Source organism: Dromiciops gliroides, chromosome 4 (assembly GCF_019393635.1).
Source record: "Dromiciops gliroides isolate mDroGli1 chromosome 4, mDroGli1.pri, whole genome shotgun sequence".
Lineage (NCBI taxonomy): Eukaryota > Metazoa > Chordata > Mammalia > Microbiotheria > Microbiotheriidae > Dromiciops > Dromiciops gliroides.
The window spans coordinates 213,237,472-213,259,877 of NC_057864.1; the positions used below are offsets into that span (position 1 = coordinate 213,237,472).

The 22,406-nt window shown below is 38.6% G+C and overlaps 1 protein-coding gene across 3 annotated transcripts in view; it reads left to right on the top strand.

The window, feature by feature from the left end:
* CCDC57 (coiled-coil domain containing 57) overlaps positions 1–22,406 on the top strand; it is a 221,215-nt gene that overhangs the window by 139,386 nt on the left and 59,423 nt on the right. For 2 of the 3 annotated variants that reach the window (XM_043962564.1, XM_043962563.1), the window contains 4 exons: positions 2,923–3,145; positions 11,047–11,177; positions 15,686–15,805; positions 17,248–17,464. In XM_043962564.1, the coding sequence (XP_043818499.1) occupies positions 2,923–3,145; positions 11,047–11,177; positions 15,686–15,805; positions 17,248–17,464 (691 nt within the window). The remainder of the gene's footprint in view (positions 1–2,922; positions 3,146–11,046; positions 11,178–15,685; positions 15,806–17,247; positions 17,465–22,406) is intronic. The other variant, XM_043962565.1, reaches the window with a different exon arrangement.

Here is a 22,406-nt window from a genome sequence, read left to right on the forward strand (position 1 = left end):
GATAAGAATGTGAGAGTTTCACCAGTTTTGTTCTCAGCATCAGACACAAACAAACCTGTTCTGCATTGTCTTTGCTTGGTCCTATGTCATTCAACCCCAGTCTTTTCCAAGCCTATGACCCCCAGCAGCAGCAGCAGCAGCAAGAGTGCTGAGCACCCAGTTGGTGTGCTGGTCTCCCATTCTCTGCTGTTTTCTCCCCAGTCATAATGCTTACATTCCCAGAGATCATTTTTGTCTCCCTCTCTGTGCTTTTGCTTACTCCCCTTTCACCTAGGACAAGGGAAGGAGACTTAGCTTTTTCAGACATGTTTGGAGTCCCTAGTCCTTGGATCAGACTGTTCTGTCCTGCAGGCATCCGTTTGGATGGAATTGTACCAATTCCCTGGGTCAGAAGGGTGCTACATAATATAGAAAGAAAAACAAGTATTATGCTGAATTATGTAAATAAATGAAGCACATATTGTGTACAAGGCATTAGGAATACACATAGAAAAGCAAGACCTTTCAAAGAGCTCACATTCTAAATAGGGGAAGGATTCAGCGGCAAGGTGAATGGAAAGGGCCTTAGGTTGCAATGTCAAGGCAGATAATAATGCAGCTTCTTTAGTGTTATTTCCATTAACAAAATGATAACTGTTTCTTATGTTAAAACATTTGACAGTGACATAGGAAGGAATTAAAGGACTATTAAAATTTAAACTGGGGGGCAGCTAGGTGGTGCAGTGGATAAAGCACTGGCCCTGGATTCAGGAGTACCTGAGTTCAAATCCAGCCTCAGACACTTAACACTTACTAGCTGTGTGACCCTGGGCAAGTCACTTAACCCCCATAGCCCCACAAAAAAAAAATTTTAACTGGACAACTAGATATCAGGACAGACACACCTAAGAAGTCAGGGGATTTAATATTCTATAGCAGGAAAGTCAATTAGGCATGGCTACTACCTGTGGCAGCACCAGGGGACTAAGATAATTCCAAGGGGCAGCTAGGTGACGCAGTGGATAAAACACTGGCCCTTGATTCAGGAGTACCTGAGTTCAAGTCTGGCCTCAGATACTTGACACTTACTAGCTGTGTGACCCTGGGCAAGTCACTTAACCCCCATAGCCCCACAAAAAAAAATTTTAACCGACCAACTAGATATCAGGACAGACACACCTAAGAAGTCAGGGGATTTAATATTCTATAGCAGGAAAGTCAGTTAGGCATGGCTACTACCTGTGGCAGCACCAGGGGACTAAGATAATTCCAAGGGGCAGCTAGGTGACGCAGTGGATAAAACACTGGCCCTTGATTCAGGAGGACCTGAGTTCAAGTCTGGCTTCAGATACTTGACACTTACTAGCTGTGTGACCCTGAGCAAGTCACTTAACCTTCATTGCCCTGCAAAAAAAAAAAAAAAGATAATTTCAGAAGTCAGGACCACCACTCCTCATTTAGGTTTTTCCTACCCCACCCCCAAAAGGAACTTTCCATTGTCAGGTGGTCACCCCAATCTGTCCTCTTTTTCTAGCCCCCAAATAAAGGACCATTTTATTCTAATTGGCCTGTGTGTGAGAGTTGTGATTCTTTACAAAGGAATTCCTAAGGACCCCCACCACCTATTTCCCATGACAGATGTACCATGAACTTTGATGTTGAGAATTTTCTTTTCTGGGTCTTTAGTGACTGTGGCTACTGAGAAAGCTCGAGACCGTAGCACCTGAAAAGAATGAGAGTTACCAGGTCCTTTCTTTCTTGGGTGATGGCTATGGGGGCTAGGCTGGAATCAGGGCTAGTAGTCTGGGAGAACTGCTGTTCATATGGCTCATGTGCTTCCCTGGCCCTCAGTGGCAATTGTTGGGCATCTGGTGTTTGTTTTGGTGGCTCCTATGATGGCAGGCTCAAGTCTTCAAAGGGATTGTTCTAACAGATGATGGCTGCATGAACTGGGTAGAAAATGGGGGCCATAGTTTGGAGCTTTGAGGTTCGGGATCCTAGATGATCTCAACAAGGCTCTGAGTGGTCTCTGCTCTATGTTGTATTATATAAGGCTCCATCATACCTTGGATTCTTTATTGTGGTCACTTAATAAAGCCAGTGGCAATGATAGAGACCAAGAAGCAAAGAGAAAACAGTAGATGATGGAAGAGGTCAGCAATAGGGCATATACCATTTTGGAAGGAATAGGAAGAAATGAGGGAGGAGCAGTCAAGGAACTGTGATTTCATTGTTTCCACCAAGGCAGATTAGAATCCTGTTGCTAATACTTAAAAGAAAAATATTTAAGAGAGTAAGAGTTATGGAGGAATATATAGGGATAAAATACAGGAAAAGAAGTTATGCAAGATATGCAAAATAAAAGCCAATTGTCCTTTTAATCAAAACAAGGCAGCAGATAAACCTGAAAGAGTGAGAGTTTCCAAGCAAAATGGATTTCTACTACTAGCAAGCAAAGTCTAAAAAGGAGATTTCAGTGTGGACTATTATATCCACTGCCAGCCAGAGGTGGCTATCATTCTAACCAGTAACAAAGTCTTATTGCAGAGCACTGCATGAGTAGCCAGTACACTGGATTGGCCACTTCTTTCTAGTCTTTGTTTTCCCATCTATTAATAAAGGGGGAGAGGGGGAACTAATCATTGCATAATTCATATTTAGACCATACTGCTAAAGCATGCAACAGTGCTCAAATACCAAGCATCATTTTTATTGCTCTTATTGTTGTTAAGGAAACAAAATTCAAGTTTGATATCAGAGTGCTAAAACTCAATTGAGCTAGGCAACAAAAATGTTAACAGTAAATCCCAGATCTGTCCACTTTCCCATTTTATTCTGTTTCACAGTTGAAGATTTTGTTGTTTTGTCAGCCTGTTTTGGGTATGTCCTGTCTGTAGTTGGAGTCTAAAACTAGCAGCCCTCTCCTTGGGCTTTCATTTACAGAGTCTGATGACCAAAAATCCTCTAGAAGGAGCAGCAGATCGAAAGGATCAGTTTGACCAAATGGGGGCTGGGGATCAGGCCCAGCCTCTTGGGGCCTTCTCCATGCAAATGCTGCAGAAGAAACTGAAGGAAGCAGCAAGAAAAATCTCCAGCCTAAGCCAAGAGAAGCAACAGCTCATTGAAATGGGGAACAGACTTCGTGCTGAACTGGGTAAAACAAAGGGTAAATGCATCCTGAGCACTGGTTGGGTTCTCTGTCCTTTTGGAGCATGGATCTCTAGGAACAGAATGAGATGATGAGTTTGAATGAACAGAATTTACAGTCTACCTCTTTAAACCACTCCCTGGCAATCCACTCTTTCCTAGAACAAAGTATATTATTCAGACTGGATGCTGTTCCAGACTAGGGGTGAGAAGGGTCAAGTCCATGTGGTCCCCAAATAGGATAACAAGTGAAAAGCCTTTACTGTGTATGTAAAGGGGGCAAAGGAGTGGGTAGAAGTGGTCTATTCTCTGATTTCTCAGGAAGGAAAGAAGGAAAGCAAAATAACCTCATTGTGGAATAAATTTGGGGTCAAAAGTAACTGGCACGGGGTAGAATTTTATTTTAGAGATCAGAGTTCTACAAACCAATTTCTCTGGCAGTGTTTGTGAGGAAAATACCGCGGGTTAACAAAAAAGTCTAAGGCCCTTTCTATACAGCTTTGTAACACTCATTAATAAAAGGCTACCATGTTCCCAGACTGACTAAAGCCTACAGTCTTTCAAAGGATAAAGGCAACAGTGTCTTTTACCTAAGAATGATGTTCAAAACTACAGTATGGTGGGCTCCAGTTAGGTCTTCATTTATCCTGAAATTCTTAACGATTTTCTGAGAAAGTTAAGAGCCATTTGGATCCAAAAAGATAAACAAAGATGTATAGATGACATAAGTATAATGAGTACAAATAAAATGCCACAGTAAACATGAGGGAGATGAATGTCAAATCAAAATTTGTCCGAATTAACACAAATGTAAAAGAGCTAGTCCTCATATATACACAAAACCCATATAGTTCTACCTGACACCTGTATTTAAAAAAAAAAAAAGATTACATCCTTACACAGGAGAGGAAACTCATCAATTGAAAAATCAAGTATTAATAGTAAAGTAGAAAAATGATTAGACTTGAAGGCATGGGATAAAATTATACAGTGCTACTTATTAACTATGATTTTTAGACATACCACCTCCCTAATCTGGACCTCAGTTTCCACATTTGCAAAAGAAGGGTGTTGTATTCTAAAGTCCCTGCTGGCCCTAATATTCATTAATTCAGATTAGGTTTTACAGAGTTCCTTTTCATCTAGGCCATGCCTGCTAACCATGGGTATCCCCCAAAGTTCTGTCCTGGACCCTCTTCCCTTTTCCCTCTGTACTATTTTACTCAACAGCTACCATGAATTCAGTTTTCATCTCTATGCAGACAGTTTTCACATCATCTCCATTTTGTCCAGTTCTAAACTCTTACTTGACCTCATATAGTGTCACATCTCCAACTCTTTGTTGGTTATTTCAAACCAAATGCCTTGTGGACATCTTAAACTTAACATATTCAAAACTGAACTCACTCTCTTTCCCCTAAATCTTCCCCTTTTCCTGAAACTTAGCTATTTTTTTTGAGGCTGGCAACCTGGGTGTCATGTTCATTTCCTCACCCTGCATATGCAGCAAGTCAAGTTATCCAGTGTTATGTAAAAGTCAAGTCAACAAAGATTTATTAAGCTTTTACTATGTGCTACACACTGTGCTAAGCACTTAGGATACAAAGAAAGGCAATCTCCAAGAGAAGGCACTAAACTAGCCCTTTCTATCCTTCTAGTCTTCATCCATCTTACTCTCCTTTACATATTCTGTGATCCAGTGACACTAGCCTCCTTGCTATTCCTTGCACACAACACTCCATCTCCCAGTTGCCCTCCCTCCTCATATTTGCCTCCTGACTTCCTTGACTCGATCCTTCAAAACTCAGCTCAATTCCCACCTTCCATTCCTAGTCTTCCTTAATCTTAACACCTTCCCTCTATTGTCTCCAGTTTATCTTGTATATATTTTGTTTGTACATAATTGTTTACATGTTGTCTCCCCCATTAGACTGTGAGCTTCTTGAGAGCTGGATCTGGTTTTTGCTTTTCTAGAACCTGGAACATAGTAGGTGCTTAATAAAGACTTGTTGACTTCTACACAACACTGAAAACCCAATTCCACATGTGTAGCACGTGGCCAGCCTCTGGCTCTTTCTTGTAACTTCATTTATAGTTAAACCTTCCTGGGACATTCTTTTCCTCTTATGTTCTTGTGTCTCATTCTCTTGTTATGCTCTTATTGAGTAAGCTCCCTCCTATCTCTTAAGCTAAAAGCTGATGTTTGATTCTCTGGCTTCTGAACATTATTTGAGAAAGTCATTAAGCTGTGCTTTCAACTGTAAATTCATATCTTATTTAAGATGGAACTTCAATGCTTCTTGGAAATCCTTTCATTCATCTATAGATGACTCCTTATTATATTTCCTATAACAGCTAATCCAGGTTTTATCTACTCTTCCCAAGCTTCTATCACTCATTATCGGTATAATTTTATTGATAGTCCCAACTGTAAGAAACTGTATTTTTAAAGAATACTGTACTTTTAAATGTTATCCTCCTAACTCATTGCACTTCCCTCCCCTGTTCTACTGCTGCTCATGCTTTGCCAGACTCCATCTCTGTGTTACCCCTAATCTTAATACCCCTTCTCTGCTCCTATATGTATGCTACAGAGTATCACTGAAGGAAGCCATTTACTGATGCTCAGTGAGCCCAAATCAAAGTGATATCATCTAATCTCAATTGGATCCTCACCAATGCATGGTAATATTTTTATTCTTTGCTATTTGACTCTCTGTCGCACTCCCCAGAGTGAAATTGCAAACCTCCTAAAATACTCTCTACCCTTACTCACTCAGCAGACCTTACCTCCCACTCTCCTGAGAAAATTGAGCATCTTCTCTATTTCACCTCTCACAATCCTTTTACATCATTCCTTATTCTCTCCTTTTTTGCTCTAGTCCTTAATAAAAATAAGAACTACCAAGGCCAACCTTTCTTGTGCCTTTGATTCTACCCCTCTCATTTCCTCCCCTCATCCTAACTTCCTTGACTTCTATAGAGAATACCACCATCCTTCCAGTCATAAAGGTTGACGGCCTTGATTTTTCCCTGTCCCTTACCCTCCATATTCAATCAGCTGCCAAGTCTTATTGTTTCTACCTCCAGAATATCTATTACCTTTTTCACTTACATGGCTATTACCAGAGTTTAAGCCCTCATTACCTTTCACCTGAACTATTACAATATTCTTCTAATTGGTCTCATTTCTTGTAGTCACTCCCTTCCAATCCATCCTCCACATAATTATCAAAATAATCTTTCTAACCTTGTCACCACCCGACCCAAGAATTTAACCATGTCTTCCTTTTGCCTTTAGGATAAAATCAAATTCCTCAGCTTTAAAACCTTTCATAGTCTCCAGCTTACTTTTCCAGATTTATTTCATGTTACACTGTTTAAAATTCTTTGTTCCAGTCAAACTGGCCTTATAGCTATTCCCCAAACTTAGCACTCCCATCTTCTACCACCATGCCTTTGATGTGTAGTGCACACCTTCCTGCCTCTGCCTCTGCCTCTGCTTCTCCCCCAAGGCTTATCTCAGGTTCTTCCTCCAACTGAAAGCCTTTCCTTCTCTCATACAGCTGTCTTCCTTCTCCAATTATATTGTGATTATTTAACTATGCGTGCTGTACCCTGTGCCCATCCCCAATAGAATAGAAGCTTAAGCTCCTTAGGAAAGGAACTGTTTTTATTTTATTTGTGTATCTCCATTGCACAATGCCTTGAACACAATAATGGCACCATGCTTTGTGCAGAGTAAGCCCTTAATAAGCGCTCATTGAATTAATTGAATTGGATTGAAGATATTGAGGTCCCTCATCTTTCTGTATCCGTATCTCACATTTTCATCTTCATCCATCTTTTCTTTCTTTACTCCTATGTAAAAATAAAGGTCCCTTCTCTTTTCAAAGAGAATTGCTTCTTCAAATTGCTCATTTCTATACCTATATCTTTGATTCTATCCCTTTCCCTTTCTTCTAGCACCCTACTTTATCATGACTCTCCTGTTTTCTTTTTTCTTTTTTTTTTTTTTGCAGGCAATGGGGGTTAAGTGACTTGCCCAGGGTCACACAGCTAGTAAGTGTCAAGTGTCTGAGGCCGAATTTGAACTCAGGTACTCCTGAATTCAGGGCCAGTGCTTTAACCACTGCGCCATCTAGCTGCCCCCTCTCCTGTTTTCTTAACATTTTTTTTTTCTTAACATTTTTAATCTTTTCTCCACTCCAGTGTATCAAACAGATAAAAACATACCCTTGAGCTCTCATTGCTTTCTCTTCCCTTTCACCAACAGCTTTTTTCAAAGAGTAGCTTAATATTTGCTATCTCCATTTCCTTACCTCCACCTCCTCTGAAACCTTTTAGTCTGTTACCTGCCCCCACCACACTGTACTCACAGATGTCACTAGTAAGTAACTTCCTTATTATTAAATCTGATAGACTTTTTTCTATCTTCCTGAAGTCTCTATAGCATTTGACTCCACTGATCACTCCTTCCTTTTTGAAACTCACTTTCCCCTTGGCTTTTGTTCCAGCACTGTCATGTGGCTCCTTCCTCTTCCTTCTCCTGCCCCCGTAGACATTTCTCAAGGTTCTTACAGTCACAGATTTAGAGCTGGAAGAGGTTATCTAGTTCAGCACCCTCATTTTACAGGTTAAAAAACTGAGGCTCAGAGAGGTTTAAAAGACTGGTTCACAATCACACAAGGGGTAAGTGAGGGTGATGGAATTTGACATCCAGCATTCATTAAAGCCATTGCACCTCATTGTCCTTAAATCTCCTTCCTCTCTCTTTCTCCACTCTCCCTTGATAAACTTCATACACTCACAAATTCAACTAATGTGGATGATTGCCAAATTGCCCTCCAATCCTGTAGTCTACCTAACTCATAAATAACAACTAGAGGACCCAGAACCATCTCTGTCAAAGTAGGAAAAGGGAGCTAAGGACATTCTGTCCCTCAGATTACTATTTGACTTCGACTTCAGGACATCCTATATTTCCTTCCTTGTTTACCCTTTCTTCTACCTCAAAATCCAAGGCTGAATTATCTCTTTTAGCCTTTTGGTCTTTTTCTGTATGGGCCCCAGCTCCAGAATCTCAGTTTTAATTGGAAACTACTTTCCTCCTAGCTACATCAGCTCAGAAAGTATGCCCATAGAAATCCCTTGATTCAGGGTATATATGCTCCTTTAAGCCTTTCAAAACTATGTCCCTCCAACCATTATTGTCTGTTCCTACTTTTAATATTTTGGAGGAACTGGTGTAATTAACTCTCACTCTCATTTCTAAGCTCCTGTAGTTATAACAATCATATGTTAAGTTGCTCCCTTTTCAGACTTTAAGTGAGTAACAGGAATAGAGCCAGTCAAATATAAAGATTTATGGAAGGTTTTCCAGTCTACCCCCATACACATATTTTCTGAATTAGAATTTGGGAGGTACAGACTGCAAAACCTCTTTTAAAAAGTATAATTTGGGGGCATCTAGGTGGTACAGTAGATAGAGCACTAGCCCTGGAGTCAGGAGGCCTTGAGTTCAAATCCCACCTCAGACACTTGACACTTACTATCTGTGTGACCTGGGCAAGTCACTTAACCCTGATGCCCCCTTTCCCCCCAAAAAAGTAGTTTCTTTTCTTGAAATAAGGACTTGCCAAAAAATTTCTAGTTTACCTCCAGCTAAAAATGTTTAGATTAGGATGGCTTCAGATAATAGTTGTATCCCTTTTTTCGTCTATACTTTGTTCCTTGAAGCAGTTAACATAACTTTACTGTAGTGGCATTGTCAAGGAGGGAAGAGATTTGTAAATATGAGTAAGGGGGAAATGATCAATCTGGCAGTAAGTGGCCCAAAAAAAAGCTCTTTTGGTACCCTAGGAAACAGAAGCAAGATCTTTCTTACCAGTAAAGCAGTCTGGACACTGAGACAATGGAGAAAGTATCTATGCATAAAGTATTTCAACTAGTACAGATTCCAGATAGGAAAGCTAGTAGGCTCTATTTTTCCCTTTCCCCAACCCTAGACTTTTCTTCAATGAGTATACCACCTTCTGACCTCAAACAGAATTTTCAGACAAGCAAGTTTTGTGATCTAGGGCTATTATTAATGCCTTCTTTCTTAAACTAATGACTCCTTTTAAACATATGTCTGAGTAAGGGAACCCAGAACCAGATTTTGAATATAATCCATTTCTGTATCTTCATTTCTGGGCAAGCCATGGTTAATATTCAATAAAAAGCTTTGTTATTGTGACTCAATGGCCTTACAAATTAAAAAAAATATATATGCTAGTCTATATTTCTTTCTCATGTCTGGGAATTCTACAGTTAGTGAAATATTTTCCCAGCAAATATTTTTATCCTGAGGATCAGTAGCTTTTGGTATATTAGCATTTTACAATATATTTCATTAGTGAAAACTTTTGTTTTTTTATATTGCTAGATTTCCCCACCTAAATTTCCCCAGAAAGCCACCATAACAAGAATTTTGTCAGGAATACTTATCCAGTTTATAAAACCTTGTTGCCATAAACTTAAGGTAGTCAGAAATGATTTACTATGTGATAGTAATCATTTTTGTTATCACTCAAATATATTAAAAACAATATATTAGTTGCCAAATGGATTAGATTTATACACATGATCTGTTGATCTGTTCAGCCAAGATCAAGGAGCATATTCTATAAAGACATGCTAGACCTTATTCATAGATCATTAAATGTTTGGATTAGAAAAGTCATTTGACAAATAAGGAAGAAATTATATGCCTAGGATTGCACAGGCAGAGTTAGGCTTAGGCCTAGAGCCAGGACTCCTGACTTTGCAGTTTAGTATCCTTTCCAGCTTTCTTGAAGTCTCCACAACCAAACCTGCACAATATTCCAGGTTGATAGTATCTCACAGTTTTGTGCAAATATATGTGAGGAGCTGTTACATATGATGTTTTGTAGTTTATGTCTAATAACTTGCTTGGTAATGCTGTATTAGACTCTCAACAAAGTTTGTTAACCCAAAGTTGTCTTTCTCTTTGAATAACATGATCTGAGGGGCATCTAGGTGGCACAGTGGATAGAGCACCGGCCCTGGAGTCAGGAGTACCTGAGTTCAAATCCGGCCTCAGACACTTAACACTTACTAGCTGTGTGACCCTGGGCAAGTCACTTAACCCCAACTGCCTCGCTAAAAAAAAAAATAAAATAACATGATCTGAAACAGACAGTTCTGACCCAGACAAACTCAAGAACAGATAGCCCCACAAATAGTAAACAAATAGATTATGACCTTGACATGGGAAAAAAAGATAATCCTTTAGTTTGAGTTACAGTCCTCAAAATGAAAAGACAGAATGAGAGTGGAAGAGAACAAGTGATGTATGTTGATGTTACTTTAAACCTATTTAGACTCTTCTGGAATTCTCTGGTTGGTATTTGAAGTATATATATATGTATTTTCCATTATTATTGACAGTAATGAAGGCTAATGTCATATTGAAAGTTTCATATCTTAATATCTTATTACTGGACAACCCTAATATTGATTAATATTGAGGGTTTTTTTATTAGATAGGCTTTTAGTATTTAGAACCAGATGGGACATAACAAAGCACTTAGTCCTACCACCTTCATTTTGTAGATGGGAAAATCGAGGCTCAGAAAGGTAAAGTGACTTGCTAAAGGTCATGTAAGTAGTTATAGCAGGATCTGGAAAAAAGGGAAAGGGGACTCTGGACTGTAATCATGAAAGGAAATGAGGTTAAAACCAGCAGCTGAGAAAACAACAAAGCAGGTAGCAGTAAGATGAAAACACATTTTAGGGCCCAGTAGAGAGAATCAGGTTAAGTTTATTTGTGTAGTCATTAAGATAACTAGAAATTGTCTCTGAAAGCAATTAATGGAGAATGATACAGATTATAACATTATCTCATCTTATTTCCAGGACATTCCATGAAGTTCTCACAGCATCCATTTCAAAGGGTTTCTGAGGTCTTATATCCAAAAACACTAACCAGAGATACTGGACATCATCTCTTAGCTTTGGAGCAGCTTCAAGGCAAGCTCACAACCCAGGTAACATATTTCATCTAAAGAACTGGCTTTTTTGATCAAGATGTTCTAACGTTGAGCAAACAAAGCCAGGATTATTTAGATTCCGTTATATTTATCACAGGGTTTTCCTCTGCCTAAGGATACTGGGCATCATCTTTTAGCTTGAGAGCTGCTACCTATTTTATAATCTTATTAGTTTACATATACAAATCTAGAAACAGGGAGAAAACAGATCAATGCTTGCCGTTTTGCAGATGGGCAAGACATACATGAGAAATTGATTTATTTCATCCATGTACCAGCCATTTCCGGTATTAGTGACTATATAATCAACTCTCCCTTCCCTATTCTTTCTTCCTGGCTATTTCTTCCCTCTCCCTATCACAATCTATTCAGACTTCTTTTTTTTTTCCAGCCTAATGAAAATGATAACATAGATTCAAATTTTCCTCCTAACTGTTCAGATATTGGGGGCAGCTAGGTGGCACAGTGGATAGAGCACTGGCCCTGAAGTCAGGAGGACCTGAATTCAAATTCAGCCTCAGACACTTTACTCTTATTAGCTGTATGATCCTGGGCAAGTCACTTAATCCCAATTGCTTCAAACATCTGGGGCCATCTGTAGTCGTCCTGATATATATCTTGTCACTGGATCCAGATGGCTGTGGAGAAGAGAGTAAGATTTGCAACTTTGCACAGCCCTCCCTCACTTAAATCCAATTCACTGCAAGTCATGACATCCCCCCCCCCCCCAGTGTCGTGGTCCTTTGAGAAGGAAAGACAAACAACAACAACAATTCAGAGACTGACCTTGATTGATTACATAAGTTATAAATACAGTCTGATGTCACAAGATTTATACACCCTGACTACCAGGTGCCCTCTTAGCAGGGATAGATTTAGATAGATAAGATCTGAGATCTGGAAAGCTCCACTTCACACTTTAAAGGAAAACTTCAGTATGCATGATTTCCACCTTTGGGCAAAGCCAAAGAAGGGCCTTGGCTGCCCACACACCCTTCTGCTCTCCTATCTCTAAAAGAACTGTTGGGATAGAATTACATCTATGTTCTACATATCAGATATTTGCAGTCAAGGATAATTGGTTGTATTGATAAATGTTTAACAACTAGATCTCAAAAAAAAAAGTCCACCTAACACACTTAAAGTTTAGTCTGCATCCTTAACATTTTCTCCATCACTTTCTTAAGTCTAGATAATCAACAAAACAATAAATCAAAATCTGATTTGTAGTGTTTACCAATTTCTGAGGCATAAGTAGACATGATGAAGATTTTATAATCAGCTCTCCCAAATGAACAGCACAGTCCCAGTTACAATGTTCTTTTGAAGGTTCAAAAAAAAAAATTACTTTTCCCTAGGTACACTAAAGGGAGCATAAAAGTTAGCTTATTCCTGGTCAGCTTAACTATCTCCTACAGAAGAATAAGCAAACATTTTTTACAACAAATAGTAAAACAGAAATCTGAATATCTAGTGGACATTAGCTGAAAATGTTTTGAGTTAAATTAAAGTACAATTAAAAATCAAGTATAGTATTTATTTGCATAACTGGAAATAACATTTATGAACTATGGGGTAGTCATATTCAATATTTAATAAGTTTTTGCATTTGGATCTAGTATTTCATATCTTCATCAATTTAGTAAACATTTGAGCTCCTGTTATGTATAAAAGTACTATGCTAGAATCTGTAGTGGATATAGAGATGAGTAAAACATAATTTCAGCTCTCACGGAGATCACAGCTTAGTAGAAGAGATGAGACCTGAATAATATTGCTAGAAGAATATGAATATTCTATTTTCTATCACCAGAAAATCACGACTAGAATATATCATGTGCCTTTTTCAAAAAGCACTATGTGAAGGAAGAGGAAAGACAAGGGGAAATCAGGAAAGGCTGCATGGAAGAAACCTAGTTCATTTGAACTAGGCCTTGAAAAATGTGTAGTATTTTTGACAGATGAAGATTGAAGGGGAAGTAACAGTGTGGACAAAGATATGCAGGCAAGAAAGCCCAGAACATGTTTGAACCAAAGCCCAAAGGGACCATAAAGAGGAGCAGACGGAGATTAGTATAAAAAGATCCATTTGGAGCAGATTATGAAGGACATTACATGTCATATTAAATAGTTTTGACATGATCCATTAGGCAATAAGGTTTTTAAACAATGATGAGGATGGAAGAGACAAGTTGGGATGTTTTTTCATTATTCTAGGTGAAAAATAAGGAAGGCTTAAACTACAGTAGTGACTGAGGAAATGAAAAGGACAGAATACGTAATTTAAAATTTCTTTTCTTTTTTCTTTTTGTGAGGTAATTGGAGTTAAGTGATTTGCCCAGGGTCACACAGCTAGTAAGTATCAAGTGTCTGAGGCCAAATTTGAACTCAGGTACTCCTGAATCCAGGGCCGGTGCTTTATCCACTGTACCACCTAGCTGCCCCTAAAATTTATTTTCAAAAAAATAATCCCTTCATTTGAGCTGTATCCCCCAAAATGAAAAGACAAAGAATAAAAGTGTAGGAAAATGAAAAGAGGACAGGACAGATGGAAGAGATAGTGTAGGGACCGACTCATTTAGGTGATTGGATTTGGGAAAGAGAAAAGGGAAGGAGCAAAGATGACTAGGAGAATGATGGTCCCATAACAGAAATAAGGAAATCAAAATCAAAAGGTAGAACAGGTTTTAGAGGTCAGGGGAAAATAATGAATTAGGTTTATATGTTAAATTTGAGGTACTATGTGGTAGAGATGTCCCACGAGCAAGTAGGATGAGGGTCTTGAGATTAAGAGAACAATTGTAACTAGACAGGTTTTAGATTTATCTGCATAGAGATAGTAGTTGAAGATATGGATAAGAATGAAATCCTCAGGAAGTTAGAGAGAGAAGATGTGAGGTTCAAGGTCAGAATCTTTTTAAAAGGCTCTATTTATGTGGCAAGAAAAGAAACAGGAGCCAGCAAAAGGGAAGGAACAACCAGAATAGTCAGAGAATCAGGATAGGATAGTGTCACAGAAGCTAAGGGTTCCTGGAAGGAGAAGGTATTCTTTTCTTCTTCTTTTAGCTTTCTTTCTCCGTTTTTTCCCTTGTTTTTTGTTTGTTTGTTTGTTTTTTCTTTTTGCAGGGCAGGGAGGGTTAGGTGACTTGCCCAGGGTCACACAGCTAGTAAGTGTCAAGTGTCTGAGGCCAGATTTGAACTCAGGTACTCCTGAATCCAGGGCCAGTGCTTTATCCACTGCACCACCTAGGCACCCCCTTGTTGCTATAACTTTACAGCAGGATATTCATGGCCAAATATCTCTGTAGACTTAACAAATATATGAGACTAGGTTCTTAATTTGATCCTGTTTTAGTGATGTGCTTAAATTATCTAAACTGTTTTTGTTGTTGTTGTTGTTTAGTGATTTTTCAGCCCAGTCCAACTCTTCTTGACCCCATTTGAGGTTTTCTTGGCAAAGATCCTAGAGTGGCTAGCCATTTCCTTCTCCAGCTTATTTTACAGATGAGCAATTGAAACAAACAGGGTTAATTGACTTGCTAAGGGTCACACAGCTTGTAAGTGTCTAAGGCCAGATTTGAACCCAGGAAGAGGAGTCTTCCTGATTCCAGGCCTGACACTCTGCCCATTGCACCACCTATCTGTCCTGTGTTAGTTGCCACATAATATAGACCAAAGCTTCTTAAACTGTGGGTTATAATCCCATGTGGAGTCAAGTAACTGAATGTGGAGGTTGCAAAAAATTTGGAAACAATAAAAGGTAATGTGTACCTATTTCATATACTTATCTACCTGGGGTTACATAAAAATATCTTGAACAAAAAGAGGTCTTGAATAGAAAAAGTTTAAGAAGTCTTAATATAGACTATCATACTTAATTTTTCTAAAAATATAAGGTGATATCTCTGAACTTAAACTAACTTCTTAAGGGACTCAGTCTGGTAATCTATATATAACTCCTTAATCTAATTTTTAAACCAAACTCTTTGTTGCTTGGATAACTAGGGATGTTAAGAGTTTTTATATATGGAACCCTAAAACATTCCACTGATGTGCCCATATATCAGTTCCATACCAACTGAGAGGACATCTTTCAAGTATTGTGATTCTAAATATCTGTAAACAAATCTCTCACCACCCCCCAAACGTAATAACAATACATTTAAATCTTTGTTCTATCCATTTTTGATGGTGAGTGTATGTGTGTGTGTGTGTTGAAGACTTAGTGCTTTCCATTTTTTCCTCTCTTACAAGTATTGTAAAAAATAATGAAATAATATTTGTGCAGCTTGTTAAATTATTAAGAAAGCAGTAAAGATAAGGGACCAGAAACATGAGAAATGGTACCTAGTAGTCTCTAGATCAAGTAGTTCCCTGATCCTAGAAATTTGGAGACACTTTTTTTTTCTTTTTTTCTTTTTTTTAAGGAAAGATCTTATGTTCTTGATATCAAATGAAACACAGAATACCTAAGTTTCTTTTGTATTGATTTTTTTCTATGGCAGGAGCTACAGTATGCCCAGCAAGACTATTTCTCTAGATTCTCTGAAAATGGCCCAGAAACTTTAACCAGAAATGATGTTCCAAGCAACTTTGAGGAAGAACCAAAGTTACCTCCTGCTCAGGTACAATAGCAGCTTGTCACTTTAATGGCATAGATGTCCGCATTACAGTTTAACACAGGAAATTGATAAAATATTTTATTCAGAGTAGTGTTTATCAGACAGAATTGGTAACAAGATACTTATTACAGTACAATGACAATTATGGGAATTAAGAGGCCTGAGCAGAAAAAAAAAATAAGAGGGTTTCATCTAGAATGGCAGAAAGAGGCTGAGACTAAATGATTAATTCAGCATGCTTCATTAGCTTTAGAAGAAAGGGACTTCATCATTTGCAAGTGGAGTCAGACCTGATGCCTTAGTTAGTTTTGCTGAACTACTTTTTTTCTCAAGATTTTTTGTTATAGGGAATGTCTCGATGAGTCAGGGAGGTAGTACAGATATATTAAAAAATGAAGATTAGTTAAAAAATCAAAGTTATCAACAACTTTTTTTAAAATTTAAAATTTTAAAATTGCTAAGTCAAAAAAGAAAGAAAGAAAAAGAATTTCTATGAAATAAATGTTCATTGTATAACTGAATTAAGTAGAAGTAGCTGCGCCCTGAAGAGCATGCTAAACTGAGGACTTTGTGATTAGGAAAAGGTAATCTGGCCTTCCTCCAAGTCCACAGCGTTTAGAAATTGATTTTCCCAAACTTTCTAAGTCACAGAAGAGCTGCCAGTCTGTGTTAATGGAGGGAGTTTCTATACCAGGAGTTGAGATCATTGGTGCAGATGCCCACACAAATGCACACCCAAAAAATTACTTGTCATTTCTTTTCATCAATAGTCTTTCTCCCTTTCCCCATGCTTATTCAGGCAGAAAGATTATCCTAGATCTTTTCATTACCTCTAAAATATATCAAATCTAAATAAGATACCGGGTCTAAGATTCAGGAAGTCTTCTCTGATTTACCCCTCCTAATGCCCAAATGCTTCTCAAAAAATTAGAGAGCCACAATTCAATTAACTTAATTTTTACTAAGTACCTATTATGTTCAAGACAGTATTGAAATTCTATTCTAATGCCCTATCTTGGGACCAAAGTGACCTTAGAATTTCAAAAGCTATGCTAATGAAGCTCAGATGAGTCCTACCAACCTGGAAAAACTTCCAGTTTAGTAATGAATTTTAGGCCTGTCAAGTGGAGACCATCCTAGCAATATTTATAGGATCTTATCATTAAAGGGTTGACAACTAAGTGAATAATATTTTTAGCCCCAGCAATTAATGGGGAGGGAAGAGTGGACTAGATAAAGATTCTTGAAGTATTGATATATATGCAAAGCACTGTCCTAGAAAAATGCCTATCCTCATTAGCCTTCTGAATTTCACCTACTGAAATATCTAGTTTTTCCTTCTTTTCCATTTTCTTTCCCCTTCATCAAGAGATTCCTGGGATCTGGGAGCCCTGTCACTTTCTGGAGTTCTCAAAGGATAATACTGTCTTTTCTCACTTTCATAGATCCAGCTTAACACTCCCCTGAGGATTAGTAAATCGGCTCAAGAGAAAGAAAACAGATCTCCAATGCCAACGGAGGCCCATGAACTACATGGGGAACATAGGCACCATACCCAAAGATCATCATCTCAGGCTGGCAGCTCCCTCCAAGATGTATGGCAGATACTGGATCTGGGATCTAGTCCTTCTGGCTTCACCTCTCAAGATGACTCCATTCCAGGTAAGAATAGTGATCTACACAGAGTGAGCACTCAGAAAAGTTTGATGGTGAGGATGACAGTGAGAAGGAAGATGATATTGTTGTACCTGAAGCTGTTATAGAAATAAATAAATGTAATGGTTTCCACTTATTTACAGGATTATAGAATTTAGAGCTAGAAGACATCATCTAGTTCAGCTCCTCATTCTACAGATGAGAAAACTGAGGCCCTGAAAGCTTAAATGATTTGCTCGAGGAATAAGTAGCAGAACTGGGATTCACAAATCTAGTTTTCTTTCTGCTACCATGACACTTCTGCATAAGGTTTGGGGGCTTGGGTGTTTTTTTTTTCATCATAGTCCTTTATCTCCCTTCTGTTGCTTGAATATCAGCAATAGCAAGTGGGAAGTAAAGTCCAAAGAACAGGGAAAGGTCCCTCTCTTCTGCAGTGCTATTTAGCACTGAGGCATGGACATGAATATTACTGTACATTGTTTAAAATCGAGATCTTGGACTGAGTTGTAAACAGTAGTCATTTCTCCATAAGCAGGTTATGTGCTATAATTTGTACAATGCTTTAACCTTGTCAGAGGTAAGCACCTATCCCTATATCACCAGAATTGTGTCTAGCCTGAATAACATACGTAGCTCATGCCCTTACACTAGAGATGTAGTCAGGATCCAATTTGCACTGGGCTTTTTGTTAGACTTTTTCTCTACTCTCACTCAGACCATGCTTCTGGTGGAGACAGTAGACAGGTTGACATCCTAGCTTACAAGTGGTAGATAAGCAGTAGATGAGTTGAAGTACATGATCAAAGCCTCCCAAAGGACCCAACTTGAGAAGAGAAGGAGATATATGATAGATATTGCAGGTGCTAACATGGAAGCAAGAGAAATAAAAGATCTCTGAGGCCATATGGAAATATAAAAGCAGTGCATGAGTTGAAGAGGTGACTGATATTTAAACTGAACATTCACATGTATCCTATGCTTAGTTCATTTGGCAAGCTTGGACAACAGGGTGTTATTCTGTGTTGTTGTCCTGAGTTCCTGACTGTAAATTAAACATTTGTATTTATTTAGACCAGGCGTTGTCAGTGACTTGAGAAACAGGGGTGGTGATTGGCTGTCAGAAGCTCATGGAAGGTCCGCTGACAATATTGTTGCTGTTTCAAGCTGTCAGCTGTACTGCATTTTACTGCAGTTTACTAATCCCCAGCAACTTCCAATCAGACTAGAGACATTGGCTATACATTTTTACAGTAAACCAGAAATCAGTGATAGAGACCATCATAAGAGCATAAAACCTGTAAAATCTAAGAGGGAAGCACACACAGGGAAAGGTAAATGTCACCTTTTTTAATAGTATTTTTTCCCAATTACATGTAAAGACAATTTTTAACATTCCTTTTTTATAAAATTCTGAGTTCCAAATTTTCTCTCTCCCTCCACTTCCCCCCACCCATAGATGGTAAGCAATTTGATATAGGTTATATATGTACAATCTTGTAAAACATTTCCATATTAATTTTGTTGTGAAAGAAAAAACAGTTTAAGCATTTATTAAAGAGTAAAGAGAACACATGGAGTACAGAAAGTACTCTCTCTGCCACCAACCTGAAGTCCTGCAACAAAAAAAGGGCAGACCCAGGGAGCCAGCCTCATCTCCTACTTCCTGTCCCCCTCCCCCAGAAGTTGAGCCTAAATCCTCTCCTTCTACATCTACTCACTTTTCCATTAAACCATTCTGCCTCCTTAAGAAGTAACATTTAGGGGGAAGCTAGGTGGCGCAGTGGATAGAGCACCAGCCCTGGAGTCAGGAGTACCTGCGTTCAAATCTGGCCTCAGACACTTAACACTTACTGGCTTTGTGACCCTGGGCAAGTCACTTAACCCCAATTGCCTCACTAAAGAAAAAAAAAAGAAGTAACATTTACTCACTAATATATATATATATATATATATATATATATATATATATATAGAGAGAGAGAGAGAGAGAGAGAGAGAGAGAGAGAGAGAGAGAAGAGAAGAGAAGAGAGAGAGATAAAGGGGAAAAAACACCAAAAATAAGAAATGAAAAAAGTATGCTTTGGGGGCAGCTAGGTGGCACAGTGGATAGAGCACTGGCCCTGGAGTCAGGAGTACCTGAGTTCAAATCCAGCCTCAGACACTTAACACTTACTGGCTTTGTGACCCTGGGCAAGTCACTTAACCCCAATTGCCTCACTAAAAAAAAAACAAAGTGTGCTTTGATCTGCATTCAGACTCCATCAGTTCTTTCTCTGGATATGGATAGCATTTTTTCCACCATGAACTTTTGGGATTGTCTAGATCATTGTATAGCTGAGAAAAACTAAATCAGTCATAGCTGATCATCACACAATGTTGCTGTTACTGTGTACAATTGTCTCCTGGTTCTACTCACTTCACTTTGTATAAGTTCATGTAAGTCTTTCCAAGTTTTCCTGAAATCTGCCTGCTTGTCATTTCTTATAGTACAACAGTATTCCATTACATTCATATACCACAACTTGTTCAGCCATTCCCCAATTGTTGAGCATTCCCTCAATTTCCAGTTTGCCATCACCAAAAGAGCTGCTGCAGATATTTTTGTGCATGTAGGTCCTTTTCCCTTTTTATGATCTCTTTGGGAAACAGACCTAGTAGTATGCCCTTTGGGCATAATTCCAAATTGCTCTCTAGATTGGTTGGATCAGTTCCCAACTCCACCAACAGTACATTAATGGTCCACTTTTCCCATATCTTCTTAAACATTTATCATTTTCCTTTTCTGTCATGTTAGCCAATCTGATAGGTATGGAGTAGTACCTCAGAGTTGTTTTGATTTGCATTTCTTTAATTAATAGTGAGTAAATGTTACTTCTTAAGGAGGCAGAATGGTTTAATGGAAAAGTGGGTAGATGTGGAAGGAGAGGATTTAGGCTCAACTCCCAGCTTGTGTGGCATTAGGCAATTCTCTTGTCCTCTCTGAAAAATGAGGAGGTTGGGCTGGATGGTATCTAAAGTATTCTTCCAGTTCTAATTCTATGATCCTAAGATAATCAGCTGACAAATGTCCTTGCACAAATTGCCTGTGAGAAAATAATGGGATTTGGCTGATACCCACGGGCCCCACCTGAAGATTGATTTGGAATTGATTGAATTGGGTGAGACTGACTGAGAACCTACTTAAGGTTGATTAAATTGAGACCACACCTGGCCAGCCCTGAGTGGGGTGTTGTTCTCAGAGGCTGTGGACTATGATATCAGCACAAGACTACCCTCAACCAATCAGCTTGAAGGACCTCCCCTTCTGGGGGAAGGGGACAGGAAGTAGGAGATGAGGCTGGCTCCCTGGGTCTGCCCTTTTTTTGTTCCAGGACTTTAGGTTGGTGGCAGAGAGAGAGTACTTTCTGTACTTCATGCGTTCTTTTTACTCTTTAATAAATGATTAATGCTAAAAACTGTCTGACATTTCTAGCTTATAAGTAAACCATTGGGGGCAGCTAGGTGGTGCAGTGGATAAAGCACCGGCCCGGAGTCATGAGTACCTGAGTTCCAATCCGGCCTCAGACTCTTAAACACTATACTAGCTGTGTGACCCTGGCAAGTCACTTAACCCTTATTGCCCCACTAAAAATTAAAAATAAATTTAAATTAAATTTAAAAAATAAGTAAACCATAGCTAGTTTTCTCCCCCTCACACGCACATGGGGGTGGAAGCAAGGCGACCATACATTAGATTTTAAACACCACAAGCCCTACTGCAGTTCTGGGAGATATCACTATAAATCTGAGGATAGTTACTGCTTGAGATTTCCTTTTAATAACCTCTTTATTTCCATGAAAGTCTAGACATGATCACTTCTTTATCTCCTGAATACAATACAGCCTCAAAGAGCCCTAGGGTGCTCTGTTGACTGGAATCAAGATGGGCAACTCAAGCAAGGGAATTTCTATCAGCTAAATTAGTTTGAGGTGTCCTCGGTTCTAACATTGTACAATTTTCTTCTGTTATAGCTAAGTTGATCTCTCTTTGTTAACTGTTGAATGACTTACAATAGAGGTGTCAAACTCACTCTTGGCAAACAGCCAACATTAAAATATAGCCAGATTAAAATATAATTTGACAATGTTTAACAAAATAATAATAATAATATAGTACATAGATAATGCTGATTGATGGCTTTTTTTTTTTTTTTTGTGAGGCAATTGGGGTTAAGTGACTTGCCCAGGGTCACACAGCTAGTAAGTGTTAAGTGTCTGAGGCCGGATTTGAACTCAGGTACTCCTGAATCCGGGCCGGTGTTCTATCCACTGCGCCACCTAGCTGCCCCGATTGATGGCTTTTTAAGTTAATATGCAGTCTACAGGGATCCATTTCTATTTGAGTTCAACACCATTCACTTAGTCTCATTTTGTTCCATTTTCAAACCTAAACTACCATGAAACTAGCAGGAATCAAGACTACCCCAGAATATATTAAGAAAAAGAAATATACCATCAGCTGTTAATGAAGGAATAAGGTTATTTAATGCTTTGTTTTCGGTTGTGTGTTGTTTTTTCTTTTTTTTAATTAAAGTCAACAAACATTTATTTTATTTTCCATTTACATGTAAGGGTAGTTTTCAACATTCATTTTCATAAAATTTAGAGTTCTAAATTTTTCTCCCTCCTTCCCTCCCTTTCCTTCCCCCTCCACAAGATCGCAATCAGGTTATATATGTACAATCCACAAGTGTTCTTTTTTATCAGTTCTTTCTATAGGGGTGCATAGTAAGCTTCCTCATTAGTTCCTTGGGATTGTCTTGGATCATTGCACTGCTGAGAGTAGTTAAGTCATTCACAATTACTCAGTGAATAATACTGCTGTCACTATGCACAATGTCCTCTCAGCTCTGCTCACTTCACTATACATTGATGTTCATTAGTCTTTCTAGGTTTTTCTGGGATCATC